At 38.7% G+C, this 23955-nt stretch overlaps 1 protein-coding gene across 2 annotated transcripts in view; it reads right to left on the reverse strand.

The window, feature by feature from the left end:
• The window catches only part of LOC105831130 (serine-rich adhesin for platelets), a 44374-nt gene that overhangs the window by 12831 nt on the left and 7588 nt on the right, over positions 1 to 23955 (reverse strand). For both annotated transcript variants that reach the window (XM_036285300.1, XM_036285301.1), the window contains exons 2-4: positions 15933 to 15994; positions 14593 to 14980; positions 12021 to 13755 (exon numbers count right to left, since the gene is read on the reverse strand). In XM_036285300.1, coding sequence (XP_036141193.1) covers positions 12021 to 13755; positions 14593 to 14962 — 2105 coding nt within the window. In that variant the 5' untranslated portion in view covers positions 14963 to 14980; positions 15933 to 15994. The remainder of the gene's footprint in view (positions 1 to 12020; positions 13756 to 14592; positions 14981 to 15932; positions 15995 to 23955) is intronic.

Consider the following 23955-nt stretch of genomic DNA (forward strand, 5'->3'; position numbering starts at 1 on the left):
AGCAACGAGAACGGAGGAGATCACAGAAGAAAAGAAAACTCGACGCGCGAATTATCTTGGGAATCAGAGCGTCTTCTTTCAGAGGCTTCCGGCCGCCAATCTCCGGAGACGCGCGTTATACGGAATGAAACTCACTAACTAGGCAAAAGTTTCTTACCCAACACAACAAGTGCGTTTCCTCGTTATTTTAATTAATCGGTCAGATCGATCTCGCGCGCGTTGCCGCAACAACGCGGCAATTATGCATTATGCCCCGAGAATAATGCGCGCTAATTTTCTCGCCCACTTTTGTTTTCTCGTTTTTCTTCATCGCTGAATCTCCACGAGATTTCTACTTCTAGCCACCGTGGATCTTGATCCGACGCGCGGTTCTTAATGAATTCAGTGTTAAAACGTTTAATTATACGACTTGTAGGATTAATGTTCCCAGGAAATTTCTTTCAGGAATCAGAGAACGATACATATACGTCGGTAGCAGCATTAAGTATTACACCGAAGAAGAAAGGTTGCTACATTGGAAGTCTGGTAGATTTTAGCTGGTTTATTTAGAGGAAGATAAATAAATCATAATTCTTCTAGAAATTACTAGCACGATTAATTCTCTCTAATTCCTTTCTATTCAATACAGAATTCTTGACAGTAATACTAAATTTGGATTTTTTTTATGAAGAAAATATTTATTAAATAATTAAAACTTTATCAAAGCTGCTAATTAATCCTTTGAAGATTATCATCAAACGTTCCAGTTTTAAAACATTTAGTTCAATGATAATGATAATCAGAAATTCTATTTTGTTAAAAAATTTACTTTTATCCATCTTGTTGGTATAATCGAAACTTTTTTTTTTTAGTGTGAATACGAACAAAATAAAATGTGTCTAGCAAAAACATGAAGGATAAAGGAGGGAACATGCACGGAGGATATAAAAAAGACGTGGCATTTGTTGTCGTATTGTATGCGACCCGACTTTTCCCGAAAGGTAAACTCAAACGCGACGAAATGGATACCTGTACTTTAGATCCGACGAGATTACTTCGTGCCGCCGGAGTGACATTATCATTCGCACAAATTCTAATAACTGTCGTAATAGTAAAACTATACAACCATGGCTCGTCGCGTTGCCTTGTAAAACACCGCTACGTGACGTGCCGCATAAATGTAACGAGAACAACCCCTGAAACTTCTTTACGCACGTAAACGGAGTTCACGAAAGGGCGCGAAGAGCGAGTGATTGATTGGCGATTATGACACGCATGACGCACCTCATTAGCACGAGTCTTGATAATAAGCGAGATACAATCTCATTGGAAAATTTTTGCCAGTATACGTATAACGATCTTGTTGTTAAATAAAATTTAACATCTGGTTAAGTGATTATGACTTTTCTGCTAAAAAAGGAGATTACTTAATTTTTGTTTTTTTTCTTTTAGGTAATGTTTATCTTCACAAAAAATATTTTCTTATAAATAGCCTTAAAATGCATTACTTATTTGAAACAAGTAATATTTTACTAAAAATAAATTTAAACAATTACTAAAAATACATTTTAATTTCAAATATTTTATGTTTATCATAAAATTTATTTCAAATGTATGAATCCTGATAATTTAACACTTTAATCATAAGTGTAAAGTTAAAAAATTTGATTTGTGCTTATTATTCTGAATTTTCTTCGAGATACAATTTTATAATATTTTTTGAAATACTTTTTTTAGAATATAATAATGAGTTTTTTTTAAATATGTGACGAGTATTTATGATTTAGAATTTTAAGAGAATTATCAAGAAAATATTTGTGCTTGAAAGATAAACCGTTACTTACTGGAAAGAAAATAAATTGAGCGTTTTTCTTAGCAGTATTTTTTGTGTGTAGAATGGAAATGTAAAAAGTGAAAATTAATGCAAAAGTTTTTCTATTCTTCACGTTTCCGTCTTGGGGAAAAAGTTGATTACCCTTATTCCATCTCATAAACATAATGAATATGACATTTTCTCAGTTTGGCAGAAACTGATAACGATAAGAATACGTGAATTATAAATTCTATTACAGCCCGAAATGGGCGTACATTTGAATTGCGATGGCAACGTGACAAGCAAAATTAATAAGTGAACATGCACGAAAGATCGTGACACCAACAGAACGTTTTATGCTTGTTCGCAAATTTCGTGCACATTTTTTAATATTATACTGCACTCGGAAGCAACGCGGGAGCTTTTCGTCGCTATCACAATCAATCGCATTAATAAGTATGCGTTGAGGGCCTGAAAATGAATTTTCCTTAGTATGTCATTAAACGAATTCTTTTCATTTAACGATCACATCGAAAGATATGAATTTCTGACATTAATAATAACGTAAGAAAACGAAGGACACTGATATGCTCAATCCTGTAACGCGCAAACTCGTATTTATCTGTAATATAATCTACTTGTTACTCTCTCCGACAAAAATTCCGCGTTATTAATGCAAACGAATTAATAATGCAAACCACTTGCAATTCCGTGCTCCTAACTGCCGCGGCATGCAAAATAAAAATGCGTGCGACTCTCGTTTATTTATAGCCCGCCCGATGCTGTCTACGGATTAAAAATAGTCTTCCCATCGATTAATATTAACTTAATCAATGCCCGGATGCACACTGAGAAAAAAAAGTTCTTGATTTGACTGAATTTTTCAACATTATTAAATTTCTTTAATTCAACTATTTGCGTATTTCAGTCAAATGTATAAATACTTAAATTGAAGTTCAAGTATTTTATGTATTTAAGTTAATTACATAAATACATGTATTAAAGAAATTTAATCTAGTTGAAAAATTTAGTCAAATTAACAACATTTTTTTCTCAGTGCACCAATGTGGACAGAAAGGTGAGGAAGAAATTGAAAACTCGAGGTACTCGATCTCGTCCTGCAAGAAAGCGAGCTAATCTCAAGTGTATTAATATTTTTACGCAATTGTCAAATTGTAAATAAAACCACGCACGTAAATATAATCGAATTTTGTATATATTATATATAGTAAATCCACGAAGAGCATATAAAAACTCCCGTATCGATTAACAGGATTAACAAGAGCCGATACGTCTCCCTGACACTAACGTTCCGTTGTCGGTCACGAGGATGTCGAGGATGCAATTAGTTTAACATGCGAAGAGGGGCGATTAAACTCTGAAGAAAAGGAGCAAAGGTAGAACGCGGATCCGCGAAGGAGGTGAATTGCATATAACGCTACATGCAAATTACATTGAAATTATGTTTCGCTCGATCTTTAATAACGCACTCTCGCGTCTAATGTTTTTCGCGCCGCACGATGCATATACCGTGAATAATACCGTTTCCCGCGCGTTATCGGAGGATCAACGGCTCAATTATGTCGAATTGTGGGAAATGGGCTACTAGTTCACATAAAAAAGCAACTGCAACCGTACGTTAATAAAGCGAAGGCGAGGCACATGCGAAATTAAGTGGTTTACATGGAGACCGAAGTAACAGAATTAGATCGACGCCGCATACGGTTCTGAAGGAATGTATAATAAATACATTAATAATGTAGAAAAAGCAAATCCTTTCTTTAAATTAAAAAGAAACTTATATTTCTCTCGTGACAATTACAATTACGTGATTTCAGAAAGTAGAAAAGTCAACGCCGCGACGATCGGACGAAACTTGAAAAACTTGTCGGATTATATTAAAAACTTATTCCTTCTTTGTCGGAATCTTGATTTTAACATATAAGATATTTTAAGACAGCCTCACAAGCATTTTCCATACCCGAAATTCGACTTTCATTAACTTAAGTGGAGATTTAATACCGCAATCGATATGCCGCGCGTTTCCAAAAATATCTACACGTTCGGACGTATCTATACATGTATATAAAAAGGTGCTTGTACCTGGATTATTCCCGAACGCCGCGTATGACTCAACGGGACCGCGGATCGGCCGGCTAAATCGGATTATCGCGTGATGCGAGAGAGAAGGAGCACGTGATGCCCCGCCGCATTCTTTCGAATGCATTAATCCTCCTATGCGGTTGTTCAACACCGCTCCCGTCTGTTTGTCCTTTTTTGCGAAAAATCGAGAAATTATATCCTGAACGGGGAGGGACGGTGACTGGACGAGCGAAAAAAATCGATCGCTGCCTCAACGAGCGAAAAAACTCGCCGATCACTTCCGGACTATTAGGTGAGTCTCAAATCGACGGACCCAAACGGGAACCGACGTGCCGGATAAATCGCGCGGCACGTGCCGCGAGGGAGGGTCGGCACGGCCGAAAATCGACGTAACGTGGCAAGTGACCGGAGAGGCGTCGCGGCGCGGCGCGTCGCGCCGCGTCGCGTCGCGTGCGGCCAAGGTCGACTCGCGACCACCACCCGTATTTCACTCGCTCCGTCTGTGTGCTCTCGTTTCTCTTTATAGCCACCACGACCAGCCCAAGTGAGCCCCCGCGCGCGAGGGCACTCTTCCCCTAATTCGCGCCGATTGTCGCGCCCGCGCGCCTGAGGAAAGGAGAAGGATCCGCTCGATCCTCGGGCTTGAAAAAGGCCGAGTTACCGTTCCGCAACCCCACGTGAAAGATATCTTCGGTTCGATTCTGCAGCTCAAGATGCGCTAGAGCGAGAATGAGATATGCATGAAATAAATGTACCAAAGGTAAAATTTTTATCAAAACGGGTTATAATATTTTTATTACATTTGATTTATACAAAGCATAATAATATTATTAGAAATGTAAAAGAAAGATATGAATTATTTCAATCTTAATTATATCGATAAGATTAAATAAAAGTTTGAAGATACTTTGATATCTGATGGAAATATAATTACACATGGTAATTGTTAATTTAAATAATATTAACCAAGGCATCATTATTTACTTTTTAATTTTGAAGGTGGCTGTTTTTTTCTGAGTTCAAGAAAGTGAATAAAAATTGCCAGCCAGCAGTAATTTAATCACGTAGATATCGTTGTGAATTACTAGCGAGATTTAGTATCTACCGGCTGGCTATTATGCCATTAGTGTGCAAATTCGTGGGCAGCGGTTTACCCTGATTCACAATTAGACGAATCACTCTCCGATAAGTTGGTTCTGCACCTTAATTCTTACCGTCTCAAATTAGTTCCATTTTTCTTCAGGTGTAATCTGACTTTCATGAAAGCACTTCTTCTTATACAACAGTGTCGAGTAGAGACACCCTTTCTTCCCCTCACCTCTAAAAGTTCCAGTGATCGATTCTTATTTGCAGAACAAGCCCAATCGATTATCGCTCGCGAAAGAAAATACATTAGTCTTTCAAGTGTCAATTGTTCCCGAAAGAGTATGAACTTGTAAAAACTGTAACTCTAAAAAAAGAAAGAATAATAAAACTGTCACCCAAACGCATTAAACTGTCAGTGAAGATTGAGTTTCGCGTAAGGATGATGGAAAATTCGATGGAAAGAATATACCGTTGTATCTTCTCACGTCGTAGAGAAATACGTGGAGGAAATCGTTCATAAGGAAAGTAGAACGCCATATTTCAGGTGTAAACGATCACGCATTGCATTTTCTACGACGCGACATATCTTCGTGGCGAAAAGAAGTTATGGCGTTCCGCAAAAGTCAACGTGAGATCGCAAGCGCGTTGGCTCGCGTGCGAGATCAGTCGTTAGATACAGGGATGGACTTTCGTATTCATATCCACTTTTTTTTATCCAGCAAATTGTTTGGATGAAATTTCTTTAAAAGGGGAAAAAGATAACTCTCAAAGACAGAAATATAAATTATTTTTACATTGCTTAAAATAACTTCAGGAAAAATGTTCTTGCATTCTTTTAGATAGTTTAGAATTAAAATTTGAATTTAAAGAATATTATACTTATCGATCGAACTTTTTTAATTAAACAGTAGAAAGAATTTATTAAATATATTTGTAATTGGCAGTAATAAAATTGCATAAATAGCGTTGTGTACTGCGTGTCTCTGGATCATTAAAGAAATAAATTACTCTCTAAATTTCTTAGAATGAAAAAAATACTGTCGCTACAATTTTTCGAGTGATTTTCTATTCAGTAAGACTTTACTCTAATAGAGTGAATTTTTAACTTTTATTGGAGTGGAAAATTACTTAAAAAATAACTCTTATTGGAGTGGAAAATTCAATTTATTACAGTGAATTTTAACACTTATGGAGTGGAAAATCACTCGAAAAATTGTAGTGGCAGTATTTTTTTCACTCTAAGAAATTTAGAGAGTAAAATATAATAAAATACACGAATACACATTGCTTTCATTTGTCGCAATAACGATATGACAGAAAATTTTCTTACTGGAATATTTTGAAATCTTAAAATTTTTTAATACAAACTTGCTGACTTAATTTATCGATTGTAGAGAAAAAAAGTATCATTAGCTCTTCTCTTTTCTTCTTTGTATATTGAATTCCTGTTAGAATTTTTTTTCTTTATTATCTTTCTTCTCTCGATTAAAAATACATCTTCCTCATACCGCGAAGTGATGCGTTCCTTCAAAATCTACACGCAACACATTTCGCGATCACGATCAGAAGCAAGACAAATGGTCTTTCACGCGGGAAAAGAGGATTAAAAAAGTTTCATAGTTTTGTAATCATATACGTGATCAATTCGTAGACACGAAATTTTCTTATAGGAGGCTATTTTGATAGCGGGGTGCACCCCTTCCAAGATTATCGCGTTATGTCGCGAATCGGCGAGGATCTCAAACCGGAGCGTGCGGTTATTCGAAAAATTTCCGGGATTTGTTTCGCGAGAAGATTAAGTTATGTTCGTAATACGGTTGGCGTTGGCGTAGAGCGCTTACGACACCGTCACGCTACTGCGGTCTCGTGAGTCATTGGGACGTAACGCGGACCGGTAATAATATCACCCGGCGAAAATTACGGCGCGGGAGGCCCTCGCGCGGAAAGAATTTAATCTCCATGCAATTACGGGAATAATAATCGCACGCGCCGGGTTGTGCAACGCGCGGCTCGACGCGGGTTCGACGACGTTGAGGAACTGATCGCCGCCGATGTCCTAATTGATCGACGCACGCAGACCTAACGTGTAGTTGTTAATAAATAATGAATGAGGTGCAACGTACCTTCAGCGGATCTGGCGCGGCTCCATCAATTATTCATTAAAACCTAATTTCGAAGATGGCCGCGGGGAAAAGCCAAATGAGCCGATTATTCAGAAAGCGGGTGAAACCGAAGTTTTCAAAACCTTATCGAGATCATCCGCGGAATCGATTTAACCGTAAGTGGATTTTAGTAATAAAATCGACCAATTAGTAAAAGACGTTCGGCGTTTTGCGCAAAAATGGGGATTTTCATCCGGGGATCGCGAAATATATTCGCCAGTTTATTTTATTTCATTCGTTTTCAATTAATCAAACCGTATTGTTTCGCAATTTCATGATGCGGGCGTTTTGAAATGGAATATCTCAAATATTTACGTGATCGGCGCCGATACGTAAACGTGATAAACGCCAATCGCCCATGTTGATCCCATGATACTTTGAAGAGGGCGGACGGACCGTCGAATGTGTATTGTTATTGAAACACCCTGTCCCGGGACGGCGGCCATTATGACGGCGAAGAAGGATGGTTCGGGGATTGTAATTTATTATCCCCCCGAGCTAGCCCACGCCGGCCAGCTCGTCGATGTAAATCCCGGCGCGATCGATAGACACACCTCGGCCGCTCCGGCCGAAGAAGGTGGAGGTTTATAACTAGCCCCGGGGTGAAGGAACTCTTGAATCTCGCGCTCGCTGTAGATAGGACGGGTAGGAACTTCCTCGTAGGCCTGTTCGTGTCTTGGCTGGCGTGGCGAAAAACTTTCCGCGGGTGCGCGTAGGTACGTCTTTTCACGGGCGCGATCCGCGACAATAAAGTCGCGTCGTCGCGACTGGCCGATCTGCGAGTTTGGAATCAATTACCGGGGGGGGGGAGGAGACTCTCTAGATTTTTTTTTTATTCAAATGGACGATATCGCATCTATCTCCGTGTCGGCGAATAAATATAGATACTAGCACGGAGTGACGTGATTTATTAGAAGGATTTAGTAACCGCGAAACTCGCGCTGTTTACACGGCAGGATACAAGGACGATACAGATCTAAAACGTCAGAAAAGATCGAAAAGAAGGACCGAGAGGTTCTTCGAGTTACCATTCGAGCGAATAACTTACGTAAACTCGCGGTCGGGAGAAATCGTTATACATATACATTGTTAGTATATAAATAATGTCTAAAAAGTGGCACGAAAGCAGAAAGCGCTTAGAATTATTATATTAACCTAACGATTTCGTAATTTAGGAGGGGGAATTCATGTAATCTTGTAGCTCCAGTTTTCTGTTCCACCGAGAAACGATAATGAATTCGACATCAATTCGACGTCGAATCGACATCGAAATCATCATTTCGATGTTGATTCGATGTACTATTTCTCACTGGGGTAATAATACTTTATACTTATAGTTTTATCGGAATAACCGACATTATCAAACGTAAGTCGATGGTATTTAGCGCGGATCTGTCTGATTATCAGATTTCTGAGAAGCGACGACGTCTGCGGTCACATATGACGAATCGGCCGACGGGCGAGCTGCCTAAATTAATTGTCACCTTGGGAGTCACTCGGAACCCCCTAAATCACGCGATCGCAATTAAGCTCAGGGCGAGTCGCGTCGTCGTGTGAGGGGCATTAGACTGGAAACGGATAAATTAAATAACCGCGCGGTAAACCCTGCTATTTGCTTTCGGATATTACGCGAAATTACTGCAACGTCGCGCACACGGTAGGTACAACGCGAGCTAACACGTGTATACATCCGTCAGAAACTCGATACGCGGACATGCCGCGTAATAAAACGCGCAGACTCGGCCGGGGCATGACATTCGCCGGCGAATTGCGACAAATGAGCCCAAGAGGTGATAAATTTTTGTACAGACCCTTGGGAAAAGGCTTGAATTACTTTGGATTAACCTTTTATTATATACATACCTTAAATTACCTAAAAATTTCTTTAGTAAATTTTTAGATTTGTAAAGTAATTTTGAAAACTTTAACTTTGTTTAAAGTAAATTTTCCTAAGGGGGATCTTGCCCCTAGACCTTGCCTCAAATAAATAATTATTTGAATAGTACCAATAAGAAATTTGATAAAAAATAAATAATATTTATTTCGTACAATTAACACTTTCTAAATTATTACTTATCTGAAATAAATATTATTTACTTTTTATAAAATTTGTTATTGGTACCATTCAAATAACTATTTATTTGAATCTAGTATCTGAATCTTTTTCTACACAGAGAGAAAGATTTCTTTAGATTTAATAAACAGTTCGACTATTCCAAAGCGTATATTTCTTTGGTTTTAATAAATTTTACACAGATTTCTTTAGATTTAATAAAATTTATTAGAAACTAAGAAATATGTACTTTAGAATAGTCGAACAAAACGGTTTGTTAAGAAATCTCTCTCTGTGTATCAATGCATGTATATAAAACTATGGACTCGTGTTAGTCTCCCGTTGTATACTTGCTAAAAGTACACTAATAAAAAAAATGTGTTGTATTTGTGACTATAATTGCAGTAAAGTAATTATAGTCAAGAATATCACTTGTAACTGTTACAATAATAGTAGTAATAATATTCATATACTTATAATGATGCCAATTATGAAAGAAATGGTATTATAAATTATACACCTTTAAAATATACCGTATGGTTACTATTATAGGGTAATATTATAGTAATAATTACTATAAAAATGATATTTCTAACTATAATTATTTTATTACGCAATTATAGTCGCAAATACAACACATTTTTCTATCAGTGTACAATAAGATATCTTATGGATTTACTATTTGCATGTAATTTGCAAACAGTTGGATTTGTTGTGGCCTAATAAACTCCCTCTATAAGCTTCTGGCCAAAGCTGCGTGGTAGCGCGATAAGGGAGAAGCCCTGATTTGTTAGGTCGTTATTACGGCGCGGTGAAAATACTGCGCGACTAATCATGTTGTAAAACCGTACTTTAAAACAATCTCAGATTTATATCGAAAGAAATTTCGTCCGAGCAAATCGAGCGAAGCGAATAAAAGCAAGCATAATCCGAAAGCTGAGCCTAATAATCATACACACACACACACACACATACACATATTCCGAGTGAATAAGTAAACCTAATTCTATATCCGCACAAGGCTCGAGACTCCGGGTGCTTGGAATCCAGATTTAAAAATAGCTTGTACACTTGCCCGGACAGACATACACTCTTGCAGTTGTCTAGAAAGTTTCGGAAGAACTTTCAGGAATCAAGTAAGTGGCTCGCTCGAACGTGGCCCCTAGCGAAAAAATTAAAATCAAGTTTCGAGCCAGAGTGGTTGAGCACGTGAGAGTCGAGGATTGCTTAGAGATGACGATGAGATTCCCGGAGTACGCTACGCTATTCCTTTAATAAAACAATCGCGTCACGAAAGAGTTTTTCATTCATTTAATAGAGAGCGATGCCTCGTTGCCGTGCAGTTCCGATTCCGCAAAAGTTTCATCTCGCGATCTTCTGATTACGACCGTTGTTCGGAGCGCAATCCAGATCAGATAGTTTTAGGATCTTTTTTTATCGATCGCGTGGGCGGAAACAACGCGAAGTAGCAGATGAACTCACGCGTGTAAAAAAAAAACTTCAATCAGCGCATCACGCGACTCGTGCAAATCAGGGAGATTTGTAAATTCAATCGATCGACCAGTCGTGCTTTGTCGTTAAAAATTCATAGAAATATATGTATTTTGTATTACGACGCATTTTTGCCGTTGCTCGACAACGCATAATTATCGTATAATGAATTAACGTTATTAATCGTCTACGCGTTACATGTGTGTTTTTTAGCTGCGTGCTATTAATCTCTTTGACATTGATTGCGCTTAATTACAGAGCTTCTAATTTCAAATAAAGAACGAAGAACAAAGGAGAAGAAAAGGAAGACAGTCTGGAATGGAAATGGGAAACCCAGTTAAAAAGTGCACTTGTATCGTTCTTACATTGTTCATTCAAAGTTTAAACGTTAACATACAAATAAACTAACAATGACTTTAACGAGATATCTCGTAAGAACAACTTTAAGAAATTCTAAGAAATTAATTTTCCGTTTTATTTGAAGCGTGAAATCATTTTACGATGTATCCTAAAGATTTCTCAAGTCGGACGGAATAAAAAGATAATTTTTTTAGCTACTTTCGAAGTAGCTGCTTAATTAAAAAGTATCTCTTAATTACAACGTTGTGCATTGAGAAAAAAATGTGTGGTAATTGCATAGTCGAATTATTATAGTCAGGATTATCACTTTTATAGTAATTATTACTATAATATTGACAAAATAATCATATGCTTAAACTGTTGTTTTATAATACAACTTACAGCATTAAAATATCCGTCTTTATTTTATTTTATTTAGTTATTGCAACTATATCATAAGATATTTGCATGAATCAATATTACGATTATGAGAACCTTAAGATTGTAATTTATATCGTTGAATAATTGCAAAAATACGATTGGAGCTAAAAATGATTATAAGTTCTAGTGATTTCTACACGGAGAGAATTTTCTCTCAAAAATTATCCTGAAAATCGTGGTAATTGTGAGACAACGTAAACCTTGAAGAATTTTACCATACTTCTAATAAAATTTACTAAAACTTGCTAAAATTTAGTAAAATTTTAATAAAATTTGACAAAGTTTTGTTAGAAGTGTAGTAAAGTTTACAAAATTTTGCCAAATTTTATTAAAATTTTAGTAACTTTTGTCAAAAGTATAGTAAAATTCTTCAAGGTTTACGTTGTCCCACAATTACCTTGATTTTCAGGGTAATTTTTAAGAGAAAATCCTATCCGTGTACAACAATTTTTTTTTCTTCTCGGCGTATTTGCGTGCGGAAAACGTGCACTTTCGTGAGGTGCGTTAATTTTCGTGATGTGCAGTCGAACGAAATAAAAATCGAGAGACTCACGCCGGCTCGCCGTTCTGCTCGACGCGGGCGAGGTTGCCGCTGAGGGTCTCGATCTCCTGCCGCTTCACCGTGTGCACGCCCGTCTTCTCCCTCGGCGAGGACACCCCCCGCACCGTGTTCACGCTCACCCCCGTGTCCGTCGACCTCACGCTCTCGATCGAGTCCGTGGACACGCCGGTGGACGACTTCAGGGACGCGTCGCTGCCGCGGTTCTCGTTCCTCCTCGTTCTTCCGCGGACCACAGCCTCACTGTTCACCCCCGCACCACCACTCGCGTTGTGGTTGCTGTTCGCCGCGACGTTGTTCGTCGTCGTCGTCGTCGTCGTCGTCGTCGTCGTCGTCGTCGCCGTCGCGCCGTTACTCATCGCCGTGGCGTTACTCGTCATCGTCGTCGTCGTCGTTGTCGCCGTCTCCGCCACCCCGGCCGCTCCGACCTTCGAGTTCTCCATCACGGTGGGCATCTTGTCGCCCGTGGAACCACCCTTCACCTCCGCCGGAACCGCCGTTGAACCGGCATCCGAAGGTTCCTCCTTCCCGTCGGCCCTCCTGCCGGAACGCTGCTGATTGGCGGAGGACTGATTGCTGGACCGCTGCTGACCCGTACCCTCGTCGTTCATCTTGACGCTCTTCACGGACTGACTGACGCTGCTGTTCTTCGAGTGCTGACCCCCGGTGCTGCCCTCCGGCGCGCCGACGGGCGAGTCCTTCCTCTCGTTTCCGAGGTTAATCGCTTGGCTCGCCCTGACCGGCTGACTCTCGCCGTTGAACGGCGAGGCTTTCCGACCGGTCGGCACGGCGGGCACCGGCGACTCGCCCTTGGACGCGGGAGAGACCGAGGGCCTGAGCGCTCCGTCGGGCAGACTCGCCGCCGTACCGTCGTTGCGCTCCGCGTGGAGCGTGTTCGTGTCGATGTTCAACGGCTGCACCGCCGTGGTCGTCGTCGTGTTCACCAGACGCTCGCTGGACGTGCCGGTCGCCTGCGGCGTCTGCTTCAACAGATCTATGAGATCCTCCGCGTTGCCCGAGGAGTGTTCCGCTCCGTTTTCCCTCGGGGTCGACTGGCCGTTCGGCTTGTCGCTTCTGCCCTCCTTCGCGGCCTTCCCCGCGCTCTGCTCGGGCATCGAGATGAACCTGCCGGCGTTCGACGAGCCGTTCGACGTCGCCTTGCTCGCCTTCAGGGGTATCTTCGACGGCGAGAGGAGGCGCTCCTTGCTCGGGCTTCTGCTCCGACTTTCCTTCCGAGTGACAGCGGCGTTGCTCTTCTGCGGCGACGTTCTCGAGGTCTTCGTGGGTGATTGCCTCGTACCGTCTTTCCCCCTTACGTTCGACCTGCCGGCCGTCTTCTCCGGTTTCGTCGGGGTGCCCTGGATCGGCGAGAGCCGCGTCGAGCCTCTCGTCGCCGGCTGCTGTCGGCGCGTCGTCGAGTTGCCGTCGAGGTTGCTGGTGGAGTTGGAGATGAAGCGGGCCTTAGTCTCGTTCAGGCTCGCACGGCCCCGGGTGTCGGACCTGTTCGGTCGCGTCGTCCTCGTGTCGTTCAGCCGCGACTTCGAGTCGGCCGCGTTCAGCCGTCCCCGCGAGCCCGAGACGTTCAGCCGCGTCCTCGAGTCGACCCGACGGCCGATCTTCGGCGACGGCGAGCGCTCGTCGTTGTCCTTCGTCAGGGAGGTGGACCGTTGGCGGTAGGTGGGCTGCGGTATCAGGCTTCTTCTGGGACTGTTCTGCTGCGACACCGACACTGCAAGGACGTGAGCGTGTGTGACTTAGCGGGGACCACATCGTTTGACGGGGTTTATTGATTCTACGTAAAGCAATTTGTACGAACTTGCATTGACACTAGAACAACCGAACCCAAAGTGACGGGTTTCAAATTTCTGGATTAAATTACGGAAGCTACTTATTAAGGTAATTTTTGCCGGATTTCTTTATTTTCGGATTAATTATTTATGTATTATAGAAATTAAAAATAATAACGAACAAAGAAGGTAAAAATAAAGGCAAAAAATTGTAGAAATAAGTATACATTTGATGCCGGTTGTTCTAGTGTTAATAATATTGCTTATACGGCGCTATTGGCAAAGCAAATTTGTATCTATAGATTTTAATTTCCACAAGCAATTGATAAGTAACTTTTACATAAAATCCTTTCCTTAACAACATAAGAGTATTACATAAAATATATGAAACCTTTTTGAGCCCGATCGCAGCCCCTTTTAAACTTTATAACGTCCTTTAAATGTTTCGGCTGTCTGAACTCTCAAGTGTTTGAAAATTTCTTAAACGCAACGTCAAAGAAACTATTAAATTTTATCTTAATACCTTCGATATACCTCAACAAAGTTTATTTTAAAAAAATTGTCTAACTCGATAAAAGCTCGATCACTCAAGGGAAATGCAACCCACACAAGATTCTCAATCAAATCGTTGAGGCACAACTTTTAATTAGCACAATTATTATCGAACCGTAATATATGTACGATAAAATAATTTCTATGTATATCATTTGTCCGTATATGCGATTCGGAATCGTAGAGATTCAAATTATACTCGAATAACGCATCCCTGTACCACTTACCCCTTCGCTCGACTCTGCGTCGACGTCCGTCCCCGGCTTCCGGCGACTGCGGCCTCGACATTGAGCGAGGGGGTGGGCCCTTGAAGCCACGTCCGCGAAAGGGCGAGACCCTCCCCGTCGGCAAGGTGGACGACGCATCGCCGGGTTCCGGACTCGCCGGGCTGGACTCGGCGAGTATCACGAAGCTGGAGCGACGGTGCGCCCTGCCGAGGGACGTCGACGTCGGGGCGACCTTGTAAGGTTCGGGCGCGCGCGGGGGTGGCGGCGCCGGGGTTGGCGGCGACAGGTACATGCTGTCGGGGACGGCCAGCACCCGGAAGGGCGGTGGGCCCTGCCGCGCGACGTGGCCGTCATGATCGGTCCGCCTCATTTCTCACGAGACCCCTATCTACGGTTGGGAAAATCATCACAGCGTTAATCACGATTCCGCGACTGCATTAATCCCCGGACTTGTGGTATTTGACGCAAATCAAGTTGGCAAGTTCAACCGCTCAGCATTCACGCGATCTGAAATCGAACTGTGGAAGAGGTCGGGGAGAGAGGAAAAATTAAATGTTTGGTATAATTGCTTTTTTTTAATTTGTCATACACGGAAGAAAAATTACTCTCAAATTGAAACTTATGTATTCAAATTAACGCGATTCTTGTTTTATATGTATATAAGCAACAATGATATAATCTTCTTAGAAGAATTTGAAAATCTTGAATTGCAAGATGTTATAGTCTTATTTCAATACTATAAGTATTATTTTAAAAATATGATATAATTGTTTTGATAATTTTATTCTAAGAAAATTATAATCTTCGATTTAAACATGTAGTATTTTCTATCCAATATTTTTCTTTTCCATTTAAGGAAATTATTCTTAAATAACAAGAATATTATTTTCTTGGTTAAACTATATAAAATTTTGCAATAAATCTTCATTCAAGTAAATCTTCTTGATTTAACGCGATATAATCTCATTTCAAGATTTCCGTTGTGAAACTGGAGATATTGTCAAAACAAGAATATTCTTTTTTTCTGTGTACAGAATTTAAAGATAATTACTACCTTATGTTGGTTGATAATAATGACGACTTAACACAAGCGTGAGATTAATAATTGCGGTATTATGAACATTGCCTTCAAATTCGGGGATTAATTACTGTGCTATATTTATAATATATAAAAAACTATATCTATTCAATAATGGCTAAACTTATTTTTGAAATCTAGATTTGTTTAATATTATTTTGCATAAAGTATATATATATATATATATATATATATATATTTGCACATAAGATAAATTGTTAATTTTTGTATCATTTCAACATTATTCAAGAAACGTTCGTACCTGGTGCCCTTCATGCAGGTCGCGGAAGTGAGAGGGACCCCGAGATCCGCCGTTACTCCCACCTGCAAAGAGTAAAAATTTCCACTTAGAAAGAAAGAGGGAGAGAGTGTGCGAGTGTGTGTGTGTGTGTGTGTGTGTGTGTGTGCGCGCGCCACAAAAACGGTGAAATTTTTATTTCGATAAGAGAGTCGAGATAGAACCGCTAAGATTGCAGTTTCGCCTGCGGATGGAAAATAAATCGCAATTGCAGAAATAGAAACGGTCGTCCCGACCGTCTCGCGATCGATCGTGATGTGCGACGACAACGTGAAAAGTTGAAACAAACTGCCCGTATACGTTTCCCCCCTGTCCGCATTCCGTCGAAAGCGAACTGTCTCCCCGTTCGTTATTCCCGATATCATCCGTCGTCGTCGTTTCACCGGTTGATGCCGGAAGAAAATATTGATAACGATCGAGGGATGGATCGATACGATGCTCAAATTTCCACATAATCACCGCGGGCGATTTCTCGTGACGGACTGTCCGCTAAAAGATCCGCCGTCTTGGGTTTGCGATCTCTCAACGTTTCTTTCGCAAAATAAAAGGAAGACCTACGGAAAGAATAATAACTCGGCGCGGCCGGCAATTAACGTATGCGCGCATACGTATAGTCATTCGTTCTGTGCGGCTTGGCACGAGAGTTTGTATCCCGGGAATACCAAGGCGCAACGCGCTTTATTCACGCTCTCGCGAACGGATCGCCCGAACGAATTCATCACGCTTACCTTAGCTGAGCTACATTCCCGATGCGGCCGGCGTATTGCATCGCATCGCGTCCCGTCTCGTCGCGCAACGCTGCGCCGCGCGTAAATGGAGAAGTTCCGCGGTGACGGTGGCGATGCTCACACACTTTCCCGAATCCGAGCTCGATTCGACTGCCGTTCCGCTCGCGACCGGGACGTGCGATAACCCCGCGGATTAAAGATAATCCTCGGGCGTAGCACGATAAACCGAAATTTCTGGCTCCGCTTGGAGCGACCGCGCGATTTTCGAGTTTTAATTGTATCAGAATATAAATTGGTAATGCCACTTCAGAGCCAACACCTGTTCGTGTGTGTGTGTATATATACGAGAATATGGGGAAAAAAAGTGTGAAACCAAATATTTCTTGTGACGTATTCGTCGACATTTATTTGTTATAAAAGAATTTGTGATGACGAAATTTCTAGGAATTTTATCTCTTTTTTTTTTATTAATTGGTTTATATCTTGGGAATAGAATTTTTGAGTAAAATATACATTATTTTCTACAAAAAGTTAAGTATCTTTCTCTAATAAATGGTTTATTTAAATAGGATGAAATAAAAGTTTTATTTCTAACAAGTAAGTTGTTTATTTTTATTTGTGCTATCTCTTTAAGTAAGATACATTTTACAGAAATATATTTTAAAAGTATATTTCGAAGAATATTTTATAGAACAAATAAACATCGAAGAAAAAGTTCACAAGAAATATTTGGTTTTTAATATTTCGACATTTCTCTCTCAGGGTATATTATTTAAGTAAATTTACAAAAGTAAACGTTGCGGTCTTTTGAAAAAAGATGTGTTCTCGACAAATATTAATAGTGCAACCTAAGAGATGTATTATAATATATAACAGATTTTATTATTTACAATCTTGTACTGAAGATGTTCCAAAGCTTAAGACCGCACTTCACTTTTGTAAATTCACATAAATAATATATTCTGATATATACGCACGAGCAACCAGTGGCTTTAAAGTGACATTACCTTATTTGGATTCTGATTTAATTTTTTGTGCCTATTTTACATTAATTTATTTAAGTCTTTATAATTTATTTAATTCTTTCGTCAATAAGTGCACTAACAATAAGATATTTCATTTATTTGTAGGATATAAATTTATTTTATTAGAATAAATTTTTATTTAAATACAGTGAGATAAAATTTTCTTTCTAGCAAGTAATCTAATTTATAAGAATAATAAGAATAATAACATTATCACACTGAAAAAGATTTAGGTGTAATAATTCAATTTTAGTCAAAATTATCCAATGCTTTGGATAGTGAAATAGTTTTATTTGAACGTAATGTGTTATAAAGATAATTATAATGCAATAATATAATTATAACGAAACGTTTATAATTATCAAACATTGTTATAATTATTATAACTTGTTTATAGCAACCAAATATTTCAAACAAATCATTACTAAATGCATTTTATAAATTTACCTGTAGGACTTTTTCCAGCGCACAAAAATATATATTTTATTACACTCAAATTCTTTTTAACCAACAAATAAGGAAGAAAGAACGTCGCGAATAACGTTTTGAACTGCTAATATTTTGACTTGATCTTTTTCTCAGTGCCGGTAAACGAGTATAACTCGAGCGAACAGTTATAATACGCATCTAACTCTGTCAACCGCGACGAGTATTTTATTCGCGATTAAGATTTAGATCGGGACGCAAGTAGGGAAAATTCCCGACGCGTAATTCACCGTTACAACGGCGACCGAATGATTTGCAGGCGTCTTTCGCCCACGAATCAATGGACGAGCGGGTACAAGCACGAATGCACTGTAAATCGTAAAACCGCGAGGCGATTTCCGTGTGATTAACTCCCTTAAATCATAAACAGGAAACATATATGATCGCGTAAAGCGAGTGAAAAAAAGAATGCGAAAACTAAAAAAAATATTTGTTTGCAGTAATTAAACCGTTTATATCAACTATATAATTTTAATCGGTGATAGATAAACAAATTTTGTTACATGTATATTTTACATATGCAATTAACTATTTTGTTATTAAAAAAAAATACCTTATTTAAACAGGTCTTGTTAAAAGTACTAATTTTTATTATCGAGTGTAAAATGCGTTGAGCTGGCAAAACTTGTTAATATTTTTACAAGATCGATATTTATTCGCCGACTATATTTCTTGACTTTTGATTTTATGCCCCATTTAATTCTATTTGTTTAATAATTATTTCTATTGATTTAAAATTAATTTTAAGAATTATTCTGAAAATTATAAAAAAAAAAATAAAAAGTAAGTTAAACCGAGATTAAATTGAGATTAATTTACATCGATAAAAATAGATATAGGTTGCGACTTCGATTTATCTTCCCCTTTTGTGTAATTAAATAAAAAATATATTTTTGCGCAGCCAGGGAGAAAGAATAGCTGCGTTTCCGCTCGCTGGCCTGGCGCCGTGGATCTCGCGATTCGATAATAAGTTCGCGATTTCCATAAAATTCCCCACATCCGCTTATGCACCGATGCACCGTGCACTCTACGTAATTACCATCGCACGTCAATAACTGGCACGTGAAGAAGGCGTAAAAATAACGCGGAATGGCCGAAGTAACACGGATCTCTGGATACGTACTTTCGCCCATCACGACAGTTTCCTAATTGTCTCATTAAGCAAAAAACCGACGAGATGCCTGCCATTATCATTACAAAAGATTGAGACACGAGATTTCCATCGTTACCCGGCCACGCCGCATTTAACGAATAGAAATCTAAGCCTGAGGGAAGCGCAGAAATTCAAGCCGTAATTATATTTCTCGTTATCAATCGACCACAATGCCGTTTAGCCCTCCCCCCCCTCTCCCCTGTTCACATTTTCTTCTTTTGCAATTATCATCAGTGATAATCGTGGAACGTGAAATTATTAACGTCATTTCTATTTTTTTTACGCTGATGCGTTTAATGACGGCGATTTCGAAAGACGGAAATTGATTTTATCGGCGTTGCGAAATAAAGAGAGAACTTTCGCCCCAATTAAACCGCGCTTCTTCTTTGTTCAACAACGCGTTGAGCGTCAGGCATGACTAATTCTAAGTCCCTATTACATAATGAAGGAATTGCATTTATTTCGCGTCAACGGGAAATGAAAAGACCAAGCGGCCGTGCTCCGCGCTAAATATACGAAGAGATCAGAGGTCAACATCTGTACCTCATTCCGTGCATTTAATTTATTCTGCGCGACAGGTTGCATATTTGTAAATCCATATTGCATGTGTGCGCACCATTATCATTTAATGCACGCTGATTATCTCATTCGTAAATATAGGCAGGCCCGTACTTCCGGAATGGACACCCGACATAAAGACGCTCGTTCTATTTCAATTGAATTCGGAAAAAAAAAAAGGAGGAAATTATCGTTATACCTTCCGTCGTGCACGATTCGCTTCGATTCTCAAAGGGAATCCTCGATACGCAAAATTTCATGTAGTTACGACGCAATCTCGTGCACTGTGCATATTTACGAAAATCTCCTCTTGTGATATCGTTTATCGTGCAATGTTTACTTTCACTCGTTGTCCGAATAACGTATACCTCTAGCGTACAAAATATAGAGGCGACCTCGATAAAGCACTGTTTGAATACCGTACTTCTCGACGTAACGCGCAAATTTGACCTTTAGTCACTGTTTGAATACCCTAATCGATCACGAGGCCGACGCTTAAATTTAAATAAGAACATCGCGGGTGTAGAAGTGACCGTCGCCGGGATCTCGAACGTAAATTACGAGCGGAGGCATGTAAAATAATTTACCGAATATCCGCCATCAATCGTGAATCGTGAGTGCGACAGCAGTGAAACTACCGAATTATCCAAATACGTTTTGAAAATTATAGTCTGAACTTAATTGACTTAATTATGCAAATCGAGTCAAAAATATTCTAAATATTCAAAACCACCACTAAATGTAGCTTCGTCATCAACTCTACACTGATAGAAAAAAAAATATGATATTTACCACTATATTTGCATAGTAAAATAATTATAATTAGGAATATAATTTTTATAGTAATTATTACTATAATATTGGTAATAATAACTATATATTTACGGTAATAAATATATAGTTATATTTATAATGATCATTTTATGGTACAACTAACTGTATAAAAATTTTCATTTTGGTTATAGCAACCATATTATAAATTGCATAAACTAATATTATGTTTATGAAAACTATAATATAGTTTAAGTCAACTATAAATTTATGATTCATTGGAGACCCAACCATATTTTATAGTTATTCAACAATGTAAATTATAGTTATTATTACCAATATTATAGTAATAATTATTATAAAAGTGATATACCTAACTATAATTATTTTATTATGCAATTGTAGTCGTAAATATCATATATTTTTCTATCAGTGTAACTTCGAATGATTTAAACAATTAATAATGCATAAATAGTTTGTTTATTTTTATCTTAAAATTTATTTTTAGATATAATAAAAGTTTAGGTGAAAAAGTTTTTCAATATTCCTTAATGAACAAATATTTATAAGTAAATAAATAAGTAAAAGGCAGAATGTATAAAATTTACAAAAATATAGATATATGCTTTTTATTACTTATATTTTTTATTTTGTACTCTTAAAAAAAAAGAAAATAACAAATAAATAGAAAATAGAGAAAATTTATTTATTAATGACATCAGGAGGTAAAATGATTTTTATATTCACTACGCAAAATATTATTTTAAATAATATTTTTTTATAAAAACACCTTTTAAATAAATATGTCTATTATTATTTTCTTATTTCAAATAATTATTTTTCAGCAAGGAAGGTAAATATTTGTTTATCCTAAATTTTAAATTCCTAACATCATTAAAACTTAAAATAAATAAATAAATATTCACATTTTTTATCGAAATCTTGTATTACTCTGCCCTTTTAATTCTTCATTTTTTTCATAAATATTTATTAATGGACCCAAACTTTCTCTAAATTTTTTGCAAACTGTTTTTTAGACTGATTACTAAAACATTCGGATTTGGAAGATTCGAAATATTGCCGCAGCAATTGATCGTGCTTCGCTCGCTTCGACAAAGGGGCTTCGGTTCTACAAGCATTTCCTGGCACAACTTTACTTCCGCTGCAAAACTTCTCTTTTAGGCCGATATTCACAGTCGGATCTTATATTTAATATCATCTTAAGTACTGTCTTAAGATGCCATCAGCCAATCACAGAGCCGTATTAGCATCTTAAGACATTGCTTGAGACGATCTTTAAATAAGATTCGACTATGAATACCACCCTTAAAGTTCTGACCGGTTAAGCACCAGTCCGCCATCGTCGATAAAACCATCGACGCGTCGCGACGGAGTCAAGAAAGACGCGCGCCGAGCCGCGTCCTTAATTAGCCATCCGTCGGGTAATACTTAATTTAATTGTACGTCGTTGTCTCGCTTTCCAGACACGCATTTGCGGCCGCGGATTCACAGCCGCTGTTGCAATCGCGCGTATCGCGCAGTCGATCGGTGAATCGGCCTCGAGCGTCGAAGGTGCACGGAGAATGCAGATCGCGCGGCGCCGTACCCTGAAAGGTCGATGACCCCCCGGGGGGGGGGGGGTTTATACCTGCATTTAGCGACCAGGGAAGTTCCGGACAGCGGGACATTTGCGTAACAATCGATTCTCCCGTGGAACTCCTCGAGGCTGGTCGGACGTTAAACCAAAACGGCCGCTTCGGTCATCAAATATTCCTTGACCGCGATCCACGAAAGAAAAATTTTGTTACATTTAAATTATTACGTTTAAAAATCAGCGTGAAAACGTTTCTTCTTTTAAACATTATTCCTAACTTGTTTCACGTGACCAAGATGGAGAATTATTTTCGCGTTCGTAAGTTTCGACATTTAAATGTATTATATATTTTTTCTCTTTATATCTCTCTTTTTATTTAGAATCCTGAGAGGAATAATAATAAATATTTTAGAAAGGATTATAACCATTGCAGATTTTTTATGCTTTCTGATACATTTTTGTCATCGTTCCACTAAATTACCTGCAAAAGTCTGTCTCCTCTGCAGATTGTTAAAGTGCATTTTTTTCTGATAAAACAGATACTAATTCTACGTTTTTAGATTTAATGAGCTCCCATTGTCGTAACGAGTACAGCGTACATAACGCAAACTCCGTTTCGAAACAGGGAAGCTCTCCCGACAGTCTGGAGTCTCGTTCCGAGACGCACTCCGTCCACACCGGGAAACGATACGTCTTGCCACGTAGCAATTAATACAGGATCATAATGACCGTTTTGCTCGAAATGATCGGGTATTACGCGAACGTTACGCCGCGCGTCCGGAACTTCCTCGCTCTATAAATCCAGACGTACCGCTTTTTCGACCGCGCCTCCCGCAAGAAGCGATTTCTCGCGTGGAACTAAAATGAACGATAAAACACGTGCGTGTGCGTGTTAGATAACCGAGCTTCTCTCTCTCTCTCTCTCTCTCTATCTTCCTTTCTTTCAGCGTTTCGCAAACCCAGCCGTGCGATTTTCGAAAGCGCCACAAAGTTCCCACCCCCGATCTCGAGAGCTACAATCCGACTGGCTTGACAAACGGAAAGTATAGTCTTACCGATCCGGTAAAAAAATTTTCATACGAGACATGTATAAAAATGTATAGACATACGTAATTATATATGAAATATACATGTTCATATGAGCTTTTTTCCTTTGTAAAAAGAAATTGCCTATAATCATATATGTACTTTTAATCATAAATATATATGATTACATATAAGCAATTTTTTATATTTAAATTTAACTGTTTAAAACAATTTGTAAAAGAAACAGTTTAAAAATTAGTCTTATAATTATTTTTTATCTATTCAATATCACTTATTATTTTTTTTATATCAAACAGAAATTTTACAAAAAAGATAAAACCACACATAAAATAAACACATTATGGAAAATAATTATGTAAAATGCTTAAGCAAATTGTTAAAATATCAAAATTTTTTATGACACTGTTTATTATATTTGAATGTCCTGCATAATTATTTCGTTAATCCAACGAAATTATTTTCTGATCTAGCTAAATTTTTAAATAAATTTCAGCGCAAAACTGTTCCTTGCATGTAAAAATAAAAGAATAAAAGCTCGTGAGCTTATATTAAACGGAAGATATTCGCAATAGTCTTTCAATAGGATGAACAGAATGATTTTCGAGGGGACTCGATTTCCTCTCAG

The sequence above is a fragment of the Monomorium pharaonis genome, chromosome 4 (genome assembly GCF_013373865.1).
Source record: "Monomorium pharaonis isolate MP-MQ-018 chromosome 4, ASM1337386v2, whole genome shotgun sequence".
NCBI classification, from domain to species: domain Eukaryota; kingdom Metazoa; phylum Arthropoda; class Insecta; order Hymenoptera; family Formicidae; genus Monomorium; species Monomorium pharaonis.